The sequence below is a fragment of the Oncorhynchus keta genome, unplaced genomic scaffold (genome assembly GCF_023373465.1).
Source record: "Oncorhynchus keta strain PuntledgeMale-10-30-2019 unplaced genomic scaffold, Oket_V2 Un_contig_3676_pilon_pilon, whole genome shotgun sequence".
Lineage (NCBI taxonomy): Eukaryota > Metazoa > Chordata > Actinopteri > Salmoniformes > Salmonidae > Oncorhynchus > Oncorhynchus keta.
Genome location: NW_026287367.1, coordinates 56,771 through 73,465, shown reverse-complemented (window position 1 = coordinate 73,465; position 16,695 = coordinate 56,771). Strand labels below are relative to the sequence as shown.

General features: G+C 44.2%; 1 protein-coding gene across 1 annotated transcript; it reads right to left on the bottom strand.

The window, feature by feature from the left end:
• Positions 1–10,038: 10,038 nt before the first annotated feature.
• Positions 10,039–10,359, bottom strand: LOC127924112 (keratin-associated protein 5-2-like; the record flags this gene model as incomplete). The annotated part of the gene is made up of 2 exons (XM_052508557.1): positions 10,285–10,359; positions 10,039–10,089 (listed from the first exon to the last, which is right to left on the bottom strand). Coding segments are annotated over exons 1-2 (126 nt in total), but the record flags the coding sequence as incomplete, so codon positions are not given.
• Between the last annotated feature and the right edge of the window lie 6,336 nt (positions 10,360–16,695).

Below are 16,695 nucleotides of genomic sequence, written 5' to 3'. Positions count from 1 at the left end.
CAACAACAGCTGGTTGTGATGGTGTATGGAATGACAACAACAGCTGGTTGTGATGGTGTATGGAAGGACAACAACAGCTGGTTGTGATGGTGTATGGAAGGACAACAACAGCTGGTTGTGATGGAGTATGGAAGTTCAACAACAGCTGGTTGTGATGGTGTATGGAATGACAACAACAGCTGGTTGTGATGGTGTATGGAATGACAACAACAGCTGGTTGTGATGGTGTATGGAAGGACAACAACAGCTGGTTGTGATGGTGTATGGAAGGACAACAACAGACCAAGTGATGGTGTATGGAATGACAACAACAGCTGGTTGTGATGGTGTATGGAAGGACAACAACAGCTGGTTGTGATGGTATGGAAGGACAACAACAGCCCAAGTGATGGTGTAAATGACAACAACAGCTGGTTGTGATGGTGTATGGAATGACAACAACAGCTGGTTGTGATGGTGTATGGAAGGACAACAACAGCTGGTTGTGAGCAACAACAGACCAGTGATGGTGTATGGAATGACAACAACAGCTGGTTGTGATGGTGTATGGAATGACAACAACAGCTGGTTGTGATGGTGTATGGAATGACAACAACAGCTGGTTGTGATGGTGTATGGAATGACAACAACAGCTGGTTGTGATGGTGTATGGAATGACAACAACAGCTGGTTTGTGATGGTGTATGGAAGGACAACAACAGCTGGTTGTGATGGTGTATGGAAGGACAACAACAGCTGGTTGTGATGGTGTATGGAATGACAACAACAGCTGGTTGTGATGGTGTATGGAAGGACAACAACAGCTGGTTGTGATGGTGTATGGAAGGACAACAACAGCTGGTTGTGATGGTGTATGGAAGGACAACAACAGCTGGTTGTGATGGTGTATGGAAGGACAACAACAGCTGGTTGTGATGGTGTATGGAAGGACAACAACAGCTGGTTGTGATGGTGTATGGAATGACAACAACAGCTGGTTGTGATGGTGTATGGAATGACAACAACAGCTGGTTGTGATGGTGTATGGAAGGACAACAACAGCTGGTTGTGATGGTGTATGGAATGACAACAACAGCTGGTTGTGATGGTGTATGGAATGACAACAACAGCTGGTTGTGATCTGTATGGAATGACAACAACAGCTGGTTGTGATGGTTTAACAGACAACAGCTGGTCAATGGTATGGAATGACAACATGGTGTGATGGTGTTGGAATGACAACAACAGCTGGTTGTGATGGTGTACTGGAAGGACAACAACATTGTTTGATGGTGTATGGAATGACAACAACAGCTGTTTGTGATTTGGAGACTGGTTGTGATTATGGAATGACAACAACAGCTGGTTGTGATTCCTATGGAGTTCAACAACTGGTTATGATGGTGATGGAATGACAACAATCAGCTGGTTGTGATGGGCTGGAATGACAACAACAGCTGGTTGTGATAATGACAATGACAACAACAGCTGGTTGTGATGGTGTATGGAATGAATCAACAACATTAATGGTGTAACAGACAACAAGCTGGGTGATGGTGTATGGAATCAACAGATTCAAAAGGGGGTTGTGATGGTGTATGGAAGTGACAACAACAGATTCAAAAGCTGGGGATGAAGTATGGAATCAACAGAGCTTTGTGATGGTGTATGGAAGGACAACAGCTGGTTGTGATTGTATGGAAGGACAACAAGCTGGGTGATGGTGTATGGAAGGACAACAACAGCTGGTTGTGATGGTGTATGGAATGACAAAACAGCTGGTTGTGATGGTGTATGGAATGACAACAACAGCTGGTTGTGATGGTCAACAACAGCTGGTTGTGATGGTGTATGGAATGACAACAACAGATGGTCAAATGGTGGGCCTGACAACAACAGCTGGTTGTGATGGTGTATGGAAGGACAACAACAGCTGGTTGTGATGGAGTATGGAAGGACAACAACAGCCCAAGTGATGGTGTATGGAATGACAACAACAGCTGGTTGTGATGGTGTATGGAAGGACAACAACAGCTGGTTGTGATGGAGTATGGAAGGACAACAACAGCTGAAACAGCTGGTTGTGATGGTGGAATGACAACAACAGCTGGTTGTGATGGAGTATGGAAGAAGCAACAGACAACAAGGGGTGTATGGAATGACAACAACAGCTGGTGTGATGGTGTATGGAATGACAACAGAGCTGGTCAAAAGTATGGAAGGACAACAACAGCTGGTTGTGATGGTGTATGGAATGACAACAACAGCTGGTTGTGATGGTGTATGGAATGACAACAACAGCTGGTGTGATGGTGTATGGAATGACAACAACAGCCCAAGTGATGGTGTATGGAAGGACAACAACAGCTGGTTGTGATGGTGTATGGAATGACAACAACAGCTGGTTGTGATGGTGTATGGAATGACAACAACAGCTGGTTGTGATGGTGTATGGAATGACAACAACAGCCCAAGTGATGGTGTATGGAAGGACAACAACAGCTGTTTGTGATGGTGTATGGAAGGACAACAACAGCTGGTTGTGATGGTGTATGGAAGGACAACAACAGCTGGTTGTGATGGTGTATGGAATGACAACAGCTGGTTGTGATTGTATGGAAGGACAACAACAGCTGGTTGTGATGGTGTATGGAAGGACAACAACAGCTGGTTGTGATGGTGTATGGAATGACAACAACAGCTGGTTGTGATGGTGTATGGAAGGACAACAACAGCTGGTTGTGATGGTGTATGGAAGGACAACAACAGCTGGTTGTGATGGTGTATGGAAGGACAACAACAGCTGGTTGTGATGGTGTATGGAATGACATCAATGGTTGTGATGGAGTATGGAAGGACAACAACAGCTGGTTGTGATGGTGTATGGAATGACAACAACAGCTGGTTGTGATGGTGTATGGAAGGATTCAAATGGGGGCCTGAAGTAGTGTAATCAACAGATTCAAAAGGGGCCTGAAGTAGTGTCATCAACAGATTCAAAAGGGGGCCTGAAGTAGTGTAATCAACATGTTCAAAGTGAAGTAGTGTAATCAACAGATTCAAAAGGGGGCCTGAAGTAGTGTAATCAACAGATTCAAAAGGGGCCTGAAGTAGTGTAATCAACAGATTCAAAAGGGGGCCTGACGTAGTGTAATCAACAGATTCAAATGGGGGCCTGAAGTAGTGCAATCAACAGATTCAAAAGGGGGCCTGAAGTAGTGTAATCAACAGATTCAAAAGGGGGCCTGAAGTAGTGTAATCAACAGATTAATCAACAGATTCAAATGGGGGCCTGAAGTAGTGTAATCAACAGATTCAAAAGGGGCCTGAAGTAGTGTCATCAACAGATTCAAAAGGGGGCCTGAAGTAGTGTAATCAACAGATTAATCAACAGATTCAAATGGGGGCCTGAAGTAGTGTAATCAACAGATTCAAAAGGGGGCCTGAAGTAGTGTCATCAACAGATTCAAAAGGGGCCTGAAGTAGTGTAATCAACAGATTCAAAGGGGGCCTGAAGTAGTGTAATCAACAGATTCAAAAGGGGGCCTGAAGTAGTGTAATCAACAGATTCAAAAGGGGGCCTGAAGTAGTGTAATCAACATATTCAAAAGGGGCCTGAAGTAGTGTAATCAACAGATTCAAAAGGGGGCCTGAAGTAGTGTAATCAACAGATTCAAAAGGGGGCCTGAAGTAGTGTAATCAACAGATTAAAAAGGGGGCCTGAAGTAGTGTAATCAACAGATTCAAAAGGGGGCCTGAAGTAGTGTAATCAACAGATTCAAAAGGGGGCCTGAAGTAGTGTAATCAACAGATTCAAAAGGGGGCCTGAAGTAGGGTAATCAACAGATTCAAAAGGGGGCCTGAAGTAGTGTAATCAACAGATTAATCAACAGATTCAAAAGGGGGCCTGAAGTAGTGTAATTAACAGATTCAAAAGGGGGCCTGAAGTAGTGTAATCAACAGATTCAAAAGGGGGCCTGAAGTAGTGTAATCAACAGATTCAAAAGGGGGCCTGAAGTAGTGTAATCAACAGATTCAAAAGGGGGCCTGAAGTAGTGTAATCAACAGATTCAAAAGGGGGCCTGAAGTAGTGTAATCAACAGATTCAAAAGGGGGCCTGAAGTAGTGCAATCAACAGATTCAAAAGGGGGCCTGAAGTAGTGTAATCAACAGATTAATCAACAGATTCAAAAGGGGGCCTGAAGTAGTGTAATTAACAGATTCAAAAGGGGGCCTGAAGTAGTGTAATCAACAGATTCAAAAGGGGGCCTGAAGTAGTGTAATCAACAGATTCAAAAGGGGGCCTGAAGTAGTGTAATCAACAGATTCAAAAGGGGCCTGAAGTAGTGTAATCAACAGATTCAAAAGGGGCCTGAAGTAGTGTAATCAACAGATTCAAAAGGGGGCCTGAAGTAGTCTAATCAACAGATTCAAAAGGGGGCCTGAAGTAGTGTAATCAACAGATTCAAAAGGGGGCCTGAAGTAGTGTAATCAACAGATTCAAAAGGGGGCCTGAAGTAGTGTAATCAACAGATTCAAAAGGGGGCCTGAAGTAGTGTAATCAACAGATTCAAAAGGGGGCCTGAAGTAGTGTAATCAACAGATTCAAAGGGGGCCTGAAGTAGTGTAATCAACAGATTCAAAAGGGGGCCTGAAGTAGTGTAATCAACAGATTCAAAGGGGGCCTGAAGTAGTGTAATCAACAGATTCAAAAGGGGGCCTGAAGTAGTGTAATCAACAGATTCAAAGGGGGCCTGAAGTAGTGTAATCAACAGATTCAAAAGGGGGCCTGAAGTAGTGTAATCAACAGATTCAAAAGGGGGCCTGAAGTAGTGTAATCAACAGATTCAAAAGGGGGCCTGAAGTAGTGTAATCAACAGATTCAAAAGGGGGCCTGAAGTAGTGTAATCAACATGTTCAAAAGGGGGCCTGAAGTAGTGTAATCAACAGATTCAAAAGGGGGCCTGAAGTAGTGTAATCAACAGATTCAAAAGGGGGCCTGAAGTAGTGTAATCAACATGTTCAAAAGGGGGCCTGAAGTAGTGTAATCAACAGATTCAAATGGGGGCCTGAAGTAGTGTAATCAACAGATTCAAAAGGGGGCCTGAAGTAGTGTAATCAACATATTCAAAAGGGGGCCTGAAGTAGTGTAATCAACATATTCAAAAGGGGGCCTGAAGTAGTGTAATCAACAGAATCAAAAGGGGGCCTGAAGTAGTGTAATCAACAGATTCAAAATGGGGCCTGAAGTAGTGTAATCAACAGATTCAAAAGGGGGCCTGAAGTAGTGTAATCAACAGATTCAAAAGGGGGCTTGAAGTAGTGTAATCAACAGATTAATCAACAGATTCAAAAGGGGGCCTGAAGTAGTGTAATCAACAGATTCAAAATGGGGCCTGAAGTAGTGTAATCAACAGATTCAAAAGGGGGCCTGAAGTAGTGTAATCAACAGATTCAAAAGGGGGCCTGAAGTAGTGTAATCAACAGATTCAAAAGGGGCCTGAAGTAGTGTAATTAACAGATTCAAAAGGGGGCCTGAAGTAGTGTAATCAACAGATTCAAAAGGGGCCTGAGGTAGTGTAATCAACAGATTAATCAACAGATTCAAAAGGGGGCCTGATGTAGTGTAATCAATAGATTAATCAACAGATTCAAAAGGGGCCTGAAGTAGTGTAATCAACAGATTCAAAAGGGGCCTGAAGTAGTGTAATCAACAGATTCAAAAAGGGGGCCTGAAGTAGTGTAATCAACAGATTCAAAAGGGGCCTGAAGTAGTGCAATCAACAGATTCAAAGGGGGCTGAAGTTGTGTAATCAACAGAGTCAAAAGGGGCCTGAAGTAGTGTAATCAACAGATTCAAAGGGGGCTTGAAGTAGTGTAATCAACAGATTCAAAAGGGGGCCTGAAGTAGTGTAATCCACATGTTCAAAGGGGCCTGAGGTAGTGTAATCAACAGATTCAAATGGGGGCCTGAAGTAGTGTAATCAACAGATTCAAAAGGGGGCCTGAAGTAGTGTAATCAACAGATTCAAAAGGGGGCCTGAAGTAGTGTAATCAACATATTCAAAGGGGGCCTGAGTAGTGTAATCAACAGAATCAAAAGGGGGCCTGAAGTAGTGTAATCAACAGATTCAAAATGGGGCCTGAAGTAGTGTAATCAACAGATTCAAAAGGGGGCCTGAAGTAGTGTAATCAACAGATTCAAAAGGGGGCTTGAAGTAGTGTAATCAACAGATTAATCAACAGATTCAAAAGGGGGCCTGAAGTAGTGTAATCAACAGATTCAAAATGGGGCCTGAAGTAGTGTAATCAACAGATTCAAAAGGGGGCCTGAAGTAGTGTAATCAACAGATTCAAAAGGGGCCTGAAGTAGTGTAATCAACAGATTCAAAAGGGGCCTGAAGTAGTGTAATTAACAGATTCAAAAGGGGGCCTGAAGTAGTGTAATCAACAGATTCAAAAGGGGCCTGAGGTAGTGTAATCAACAGATTAATCAAAGATTCAAAAGGGGGCCTGATGTAGTGTAATCAATAGATTAATCAACAGATTCAAAAGGGGCCTGAAGTAGTGTAATCAACAGATTCAAAAGGGGGCCTGAAGTAGTGCAATCAACAGATTCAAAAGGGGCCTGAAGTAGTGTAATCAACAGATTCAAAAGGGGCCTGAAGTAGTGTAATCAACAGATTCAAAAAGGGGGCCTGAAGTAGTGTAATCAACAGATTCAAAAGGGGGCCTGAAGTAGTGCAATCAACAGATTCAAAGGGGGCTGAAGTTGTGTAATCAACAGAGTCAAAGGGGGCCTGAGGTAGTGTAATCAACAGATTCAAAAGGGGGCCTGAAGTAGTGTAATCAACAGATTCAAAAGGGGGCTTGACGTAGTGTAATCAACAGATTCAAAAGGGGGCCTGAAGTAGTGTAATCAACAGATTCAAAAGGGGGCCTGAAGTAGTGTAATCAACAGATTCAAAAGGGGGCCTGAAGTAGTGTAATCAACATGTTCAAAAGGGGGCTTGAAGTAGTGTAATCAACAGATTCAAAAGGGGGCCTGAAGTAGTGTAATCAACAGATTCAAAAGGGGGCCTGAAGTAGTGTAATCAACATGTTCAAAGGGGGCCTGAAGTAGTGTAATCAACAGATTCAAATGGGGGCCTGAAGTAGTGTAATCAACAGATTCAAAAGGGGGCCTGAAGTAGTGTAATCAACATATTCAAAAGGGGGCCTGAAGTAGTGTAATCAACAGATTCAAAAGGGGCCTGAAGTAGTGTAATCAACAGATTCAAAAGGGGGCTTGAAGTAGTGTAATCAACAGATTCAAAAGGGGCCTGAAGTAGTGTAATCAACAGATTCAAAAGGGGCCTGAAGTAGTGTAATCAACAGATTCAAATGGGGGCCTGAAGTAGTGTAATCAACAGATTCAAAAGGGGGCCTGAAGTAGTGTAATCAACAGATTCAAAAGGGGGCCTGAAGTAGTGTAATCAACATATTCAAAAGGGGCCTGAAGTATTAATCAACAGAATCAAAAGGGGGCCTGAAGTAGTGTAATCAACAGATTCAAAATGGGGCCTGAAGTAGTGTAATCAACAGATTCAAAAGGGGGCCTGAAGTAGTGTAATCAACAGATTCAAAAGGGGGCTTGAAGTAGTGTAATCAACAGATTAATCAACAGATTCAAAAGGGGGCCTGAAGTAGTGTAATCAACAGATTAATCAACAGATTCAAAAGGGGCCTGAAGTAGTGTAATCAACAGATTCAAAAGGGGGCCTGAAGTAGTGCAATCAACAGATTCAAAAGGGGGCCTGAAGTAGTGTAATCAACAGATTCAAAAGGGGGCCTGAAGTAGTGTAATCAACAGATTCAAAAGGGGGCCTGAAGTAGTGTAATCAACAGATTCAAAAGGGGCCTGAAGTAGTGCAATCAACAGATTCAAAAGGGGGCCTGAAGTAGTGTAATCAACAGATTCAAAAGGGGGCCTGAAGTAGTGTAATCAACAGATTCAAAAGGGGGCCTGAAGTAGTGTAATCAACAGATTCAAAAGGGGGCCTGAAGTAGTGTAATCAACAGATTCAAAAGGGGGCCTGAAGTAGTGCAATCAACAGATTCAAAAGGGGGGCTGAAGTTGTGTAATCAACAGAGTCAAAAGGGGGCCTGAAGTAGTGTAATCAACAGATTCAAAAGGGGGCCTGAAGTAGTGTAATCAACAGATTCAAAAGGGGCCTGAAGTATTTTATCCCGGGACACACCCAGGCCCAGGTGTGTCTGCATGGAGAGAGTCTCCTCAATGACTGGGGGAAGAGGTGTATTTCTCCTGGGACACACCCAGCCCAGGTGTGTCTGCATGGAGAGAGTCTCCTCAATGACTGGGGGAAGAGGTGTATTTATGCTGGGACACACCCAGGCCCAGGTGTGTCTGCATGGAGAGAGTCTCCTCAATGACTGGGGGAAGAGGTGTATTTCTCCTGGGACACACCCAGCCCAGGTGTGTCTGCATGGAGAGAGTCTCCTCAATGACTGGGGGAAGAGGTGTATTTATCCCGGGACACACCCAGCCCAGGTGTGTCTGCATGGAGAGAGTCTCCTCAATGACTGGGGGAAGAGGTGTATTTATCCGGGGACACACCCAGCCCAGCTGTGTCTGCATGGAGAGAGTCTCCTCAATGACTGGGGGAAGAGGTGTATTTATCCCGGGACACACCCAGGCCCAGGTGTGTCTGCATGGAGAGAGTCTCCTCGATGACTGGGGGAAGAGGTGGATTTATCCCGGGACACACCCAGCCCAGGTGTGTCTGCATGGAGAGAGTCTCCTCAATGACTGGGGAAGAGGTGTATTTCTCCTGGGACACACCCAGCCCAGGTGTGTCTGCATGGAGAGAGGGTTCCCCGCTTCTGTTATTCTCCTTTACAATGCCCTGCTTCTGTTATTCTCCTTTACAATGCCCTGCTTCTGTTATTCTCCTTTACAATGCCCTGCTTCTGTTATTCTCCTTTACAATGCCCTGCTTCTGTTATTCTCCTTTACAATGCCCTGCTTCTGTTATTCTCCTTTACAATGCCCTGCTTCTGTTATTCTCCTTTACAATGCCCTGCTTCTGTTATTCTCCTTTACAATGCCCTGCTTCTGTTATTCTCCTTTACAATGCCCTGCTTCTGTTATTCTCCTTTACAATGCCCTGCTTCTGTTATTCCCCTTTACAATGCCCTGCTTCTGTTATTCTCCTTTACAATGCCCTGCTTCTGTTATTCTCCTTTACAATGCCCTGCTTCTGTTATTCTCCTTTACAATGCCCTGCTTCTGTTATTCTCCTTTACAATGCCCTGCTTCTGTTATTCTCCTTTACAATGCCCTGCTTCTGTTATTCTCCTTTACTGTCCTGCCTTTTGAACTATAAAGAAGTGTCACGTGTCGTAACATCTTTACAATGATTATTATCTAGTTCCCCTTGGTCCTCTCTGAGCAGTGTTGTCTTATAGTTGATGTTGTGTGAAGATTAAACCCTCCTTCTGAATGAAACGGTCTGTTAGAGACACTATGCAGATATCACTCCTCCGTTTCCCCGGTTGTAAAACTCTAATAGTTTGCCTCTTTTCAGTTTATGGGACAAAACAAGCGAGTGTTGTTAGAATCATTGTACCATCTAAACCCGCTGTGAAAATATGGAATATAAATATATTAGCCATAAACCAAAATATTGTATTTTCAGCTGTTTGCAAAAGACGCTTAAACGGAACATGAATTACCAGAGACATAGACATACAGCACATAGACATACAGCGCATAGACATGCAGCACATAGACATACAGCACATAGACATACAGCACATAGACATACAGCACATAGACATACAGCACATAGACATACAGCACATAGACAGACAGCACATAGACATACAGCACATAGACATACAGCACATAGACATGCAGCACATAGACATACAGCACATAGACAGACAGCACATAGACATACAGCACATAGACATACAGCACATAGACATACAGCACATAGACATACAGCACATAGACATACAGCACATAGACATACAGCACATAGACATACAGCACATATACATACAGCACATAGACATACAGCACATAGACATACAGCACATAGACATACAGCACATAGACACACAGCACATAGACATACAGCACATAGACATACAGCACATAGACATGCAGCACATAGACATACAGCACATAGACAGACAGCACATAGACATGCAGCACATAGACATGCAGCACATAGACATACAGCACATAGACATACAGCACATAGACATACAGCACATATACATACAGCACATAGACACACAGCACATAGACACACAGCACATAGACATACAGCACATAGACATGCAGCAAATAGACATACAGCACATAGACATGCAGCACATAGACATACAGCACATAGACATACAGCACATAGACATACAGCACATAGACATACAGCACATAGACATACAGCACATATACATACAGCACATAGACATACAGCACATAGACATGCGGCACATAGACATACGGCACATAGACATACAGCACATAGACATACAGCACATAGACATACAGCACATAGACACACAGCACATAGACAGACAGCACATAGACACACATCACATAGACAGACAGCACATAGACATGCAGCACATAGACATGCAGCACATAATATACACATAGACATACGGCACATAGAACATAAATGTTTTATTTTACCTTAATTTAAACTTTATTTAACGAGACAAGTCAGTTAATTATTATTTACAATGACGCTCTACCAGGGAGCAGTGGGTTAACCAGTGGGTTAACTAGTGGGTTAACCAGTGGGTTAACCAGTGGGTTAACCAGTGGGTTAACCAGTGGGTTAACTGCCTTGTTCAGGGGCAGAACGACAGATTTTTACCTTGTCAGCTCTGGGATTCGATCTAGCAACCTTTCATGGCCCACCGCTCTAACCACTAGGCGACCAGCCGCACAACATCTACCGCTTTGAAGTGACATATTGTAACTTTAATCAGGAATTATAGATGAGAAAATATAGAAAACAAACGTACAGCTTTTTGAATCACCGTTTAAATGTTGATTTGTAAGCTAATACTTTGCTATAAGAAAAATACATCTGTTTATCAGATCATAAATACCAACCTTTTAATGAGAAATAACATGAAGAGCACTAGACTACATGGCTTAGTGGTGAAATCTCCCGGTTAAACCTCTTATTTGGCTTTTTTTTTACTTACAACAGTTATGTAAGTCGTGTTTTCACTGACATCCACATTCATCTTATGTAACGTGGTGGTGCTGAGGAGAGATGATGTGTTTCGGTACACGGCAGTATGAAAGAGATTCCACTAACACATCTTATGTAACGTGGTGGTGCTGAGGAGAGATGATGTGTTTCGGTACACGGCAGTTTGAAAGAGATTCCACTAACACATCTTATGTAACGTGGTGGTGCTGAGGAGAGATGATGTGTTTCGGTACACGGCAGTATGAAAGAGATTCCACTAACACATCTTATGTAACGTGGTGGTGCTGAGGAGAGATGATGTGTTTCGGTACACGGCAGTATGAAAGAGATTCCACTAACACATCTTATGTAACGTGGTGGTGCTGAGGAGAGATGATGTGTTTCGGTACACGGCAGTATGAAAGAGATTCCACTAACACATCTTATGTAACGTGGTGGTGCTGAGGAGAGATGATGTGTTTCGGTACACGGCAGTATGAAAGAGATTCCACTAACACATCTTATGTAACGTGGTGGTGCTGAGGAGAGATGATGTGTTTCGGTACACGGCAGTATGAAAGAGATTCCACTAACACATCTTATGTAACGTGGTGGTGCTGAGGAGAGATGATGTGTTTCGGTACACGGCAGTATGAAAGAGATTCCACTAACACATCTTATGTAACGTGGTGGTGCTGAGGAGAGATGATGTGTTTCGGTACACGGCAGTATGAAAGAGATTCCACTAACACATCTTATGTAACATGGTGGTGCTGAGGAGAGATGATGTGTTTCGGTACACGCCAGTTTGAAAGAGATTCCACTAACACATCTTATGTAACGTGGTGGTGCTGAGGAGAGATGATGTGTTTCGGTACACGACAGTATGAAAGAGATTCCACTAACACATCTTATGTAACGTGGTGGTGCTGAGGAGAGATGATGTGTTTCGGTACACGGCAGTATGAAAGAGATTCCACTAACACATCTTATGTAACGTGGTGGTGCTGAGGAGAGATGATGTGTTTCGGTACACGGCAGTATGAAAGAGATTCCACTAACACATCTTATGTAACGTGGTGGTGCTGAGGAGAGATGATGTGTTTCGGTACACGGCAGTATGAAAGAGATTCCACTAACACATCTTATGTAACGTGGTGGTGCTGAGGAGAGATGATGTGTTTCGGTACACGACAGTATGAAAGAGATTCCACTAACACATCTTATGTAACGTGGTGGTGCTGAGGAGAGATGATGTGTTTCGGTACACGGCAGTATGAAAGAGATTCCACTAACACATCTTATGTAACGTGGTGGTGCTGAGGAGAGATGATGTGTTTCGGTACACGGCAGTATGAAAGAGATTCCACTAACACATCTTATGTAACGTGATGGTGCTGAGGAGAGATGATGTGTTTCGGTACACGCCAGTTTGAAAGAGATTCCACTAACACATCTCGTGTTGCTTTTCCACTCACACGCCTTCGTTTGTTGACCCCCAACAATCATTACTAATGATGAGGACAATTGGCTTGTTTTTTTTTTGTTTTAGCTGCTTTAGGCTTTGGGGTTTAGTCTTTAGACGGTTTATGTAAATGGGTGTTTCCTCCGGCCCCTGAGGGGAGAGGGGCTTAAAGACGCCGCGGTCTCACAGTGATACAATGCTGCTGTATCACCTCCATTGGTCCTCTGAGCGGAGAGAGACAGAGGGAGAGGGACGGAGGGAGAGAGACAGAGGGAGAGAGACAGAGGGAGAGGGACGGAGGGAGAGGGACGGAGGGAGAGAGACGGAGGGAGAGAGACGGAGGGAGAGAGACGGAGGGAGAGGGACGGAGGGAGAGGGACGGAGGGAGAGACAGAGGGAGAGAGACAGAGGGAGAGAGACAGAGGGAGAGAGACAGAGGGAGAGAGACAGAGGGAGAGAGACGGAGGGAGAGAGACGGAGGGAGAGAGAGAGACCGAGGGAGAGGGACAGGGGGTAGAGAAATAGAGGGAGGGAGAGAGACAGGGAGGGAGAGGGACAGGGGGTAGAGAGATGGAGGGAGAGAGGGACAGGGAGGGAGAGGGACAGGGGGTAGAGAGATGGAGGGAGGGAGAGGGACAGGGGGTAGAGAGATGGAGGGAGGGAGAGGGACAGGGGGTAGAGAGATGGAGGGAGGGAGAGGGACAGGGGGTAGAGAGATGGAGGGAGAGGGAGAGAGGGTAGAGAGAGGGAGGGAAAGGGACAGGGGGTAGAGAGAGGGAGGGAGAGGGACAGGAGGTAGAGAGTTGGAGGCAGAGAGAGAGGGACAGGGGGTAGAGAGATGGAGGGAGAGAGAGGGACAGGGGGTAGAGAGATGGAGGGAGAGAGAGGGACAGGGGGGGGAGAGAGGGACAGGGGGTAGAGAGAGGGAGGGAGAGGGACATGGGGTAGAGAGATGGAGGGAGGGAGAGGCACAGGGGGTAGAAAGATGGAGGGAGGGAGAGAGAGATGGAGGGTGTGGTGGGCAGACATTTTGTTGGACCAGGTATTTAATTTAATTCTAGTGTTATAGCCTTTCCCACAACGCCACATCCCTGACCTTTACTCTGTTGAGGTCTGGAGATATAGGGGTAACTGAGGTATAGAGATATAGGGGTAACTGAGGTATAAAGATATAGGGGTAACTGAGGTCTAGAGATATAGGGGTAACTGAGGTATAGAGATATAGGGGTAACTGAGGTCTAGATACAGTATATAGGGGTAACTGGGGTATAGAGATATAGGGGTAACTGAGGTATGGAGATATAGGGGTAACTGAGGTCTAGAGATATAGGGGTAACTGAGGTATAGAGATATAGGGGTAACTGAGGTCTAGAGATATAGGGGTAACTGAGGTATAGAGATATAGGGGTAACTGAGGTCTAGAGATATAGGGGTAACTGAGGTACAGAGATATCAAATCAAATGAGGTCTAGAGATATAGGGGTAACTGAGGTACAGAGATATCAAATCAAATGAGGTCTAGAGATATAGGGGTAAATGAGGTCTAGAGATATAGGGGTAAATGAGGTCTAGAGATATAGGGGTAAATGAGGTCTAGAGATATAGGGGTAACTGGGGTATAGAGATATACTGATAACTGAGGTATGGAGATATAGGGGTAAATGAGGTCTAGAGATATAGGGGTAACTGGGGTATAGAGATATAGGGGTAACATGGGTATAGAGATATAGGGGTAACTGAGGTCTAGAGATATAGGGGTAACTGAGGTCTAGAGATATAGGGGTAACTGAGGTATAGAGATATAGGGGTAACTGAGGTATAGAGATATAGGGGTAACATGGGTATAGAGATATAGGGGTAACTGAGGTCTAGAGATATAGGGGTAACTGGGGTCTAGAGATATAGGGGTAACTGGGGTATAGAGATATAGGGGTAACTAATCAAATCAAATCAAATCACATTCATTTATATAGCCCTTCGTACATCAGCTGATATCTCAAAGTGCTGTACAGAAACCCAGCCTAAAACCCCAAACTCCAAGCAATGCAGGTGTAGAAGCACGGTGGCTAGGAAAAACTCCCTAGAAAGGCCAAAACCTAGGAAGAAACCTAGAGAGGAACCAGGCTATGTGGGGTGGCCAGTCCTCTTCTGGCTGTGCCGGGTGGAGATTATAACAGAACATGGCCAAGATGTTAAAATGTTCCAAGTCGCTCTGGATAAGAGCGTCTGCTAAATGACTTAAATGTAAATGTAAATGTTCATAAATGACCAGCATGGTCGAATAATTGTAAGGCAGAACAGTTGAAACTGGAGAAGTAACTGAGGTATAGAGATATAGGGGTAACTGAGGTCTAGAGATATAGGGGTAACTGGGGTCTAGAGATATAGGGGTAACTGGGGTCTAGAGATATAGGGGTAACTGGCGTCTAGAGGTATAGGGGTAACTGGGGTATAGAGATATAGGGGTAACAGGGATATAGGGGTAACTGAGGTCTAGAGATATAGGGGTAACTGAGGTCTAGAGATATAGGGGTAACTGAGGTATAGAGATATAGGGGTAACAGGGATATAGATATATAGGGGTAACTGAGGTCTAGATATATAGGGGTAACTGGGGTATAGAGATATAGGGGTAACTGAGGTCTAGATATATAGGGGTAACTGGGGTATAGAGATATAGGGGTAACAGGGATATAGGGGTAACTGAGGTCTAGAGATATAGGGGTAACTGAGGTCTAGAGATATAGGGGTAACTGAGGTATAGAGATATAGGGGTAACAGGGATATGGATATATAGGGGTAACTGAGGTCTAGAGATATAGGGGTAACTGGGGTCTAGAGATATAGGGGTAACTGGGGTATAGAGATATAGGGGTAACTAATCAAATCAAATCAAATCACATTCATTTATATAGCCCTTCGTACATCAGCTGATATCTCAAAGTGCTGTACAGAAACCCAGCCTAAAACCCCAAACTCCAAGCAATGCAGGTGTAGAAGCACGGTGGCTAGGAAAAACTCCCTAGAAAGGCCAAAACCTAGGAAGAAACCTAGAGAGGAACCAGGCTATGTGGGATGACCAGTCCTCTTCTGGCTGTACCGGGTAGAGAGGAACCAGGCTATGAGGGGTGGCCAGTCCTCTTCTGGCTGTGCCGGGTGGAGATTATAACAGAACATGGCCAAGATGTTCAAATGTTCCAAGTCGCTCTGGATAAGAGCGTCTGCTAAATGACTTAAATGTAAATGTAAATGTTCATAAATGACCAGCATGGTCGAATAATTGTAAGGCAGAACAGTTGAAACTGGAGAAGTAACTGAGGTATAGAGATATAGGGGTAACTGAGGTCTAGAGATATAGGGGTAACTGGGGTCTAGAGATATAGGGGTAACTGGCGTCTAGAGGTATAGGGGTAACTGGGGTCTAGAGATATAGGGGTAACTGAGGTATAGAGATATAGGGGTAACTGAGGTCTAGATATATAGGGGTAACTGGGGTATAGAGATATAGGGGTAACTGGGGTATAGAGATATAGGGGTAACTTAGGTATAGAGATATAGGGGTAACAGGGATATAGGGGTAAATGAGGTCTAGAGACATAGGGGTAACTGAGGTCTAGAGATATAGGGGTAACTTAGGTATAGAGATATAGGGGTAACAGGGATATAGATATATAGGGGTAACTGAGGTCTAGAGATATAGGGGTAAATGAGGTCTAGAGATATAGGGGTAACTGGGGTCTAGATACAGTATATAGGGGTAACTGTGGTCTAGAGATATAGGGGTAACTGAGGTCTAGAGATATAGGGGTAACTGGGGTATAGAGATATAGGGGTAACTGAGGTATAGAGATATATAGGGGTAACTGAGGTCTAGAGATATAGGGGTAACTGAGGTATGGAGATATAGGGGTAACTGAGGTCTAGAGATATAGGGGTAACTGAGGTATAGAGATATAGGGGTATCTGAGGTATGGAGATATAAGGGTAACTGAGGTCTAGAGATATAGGGGTAACAGGGATATGGAGATA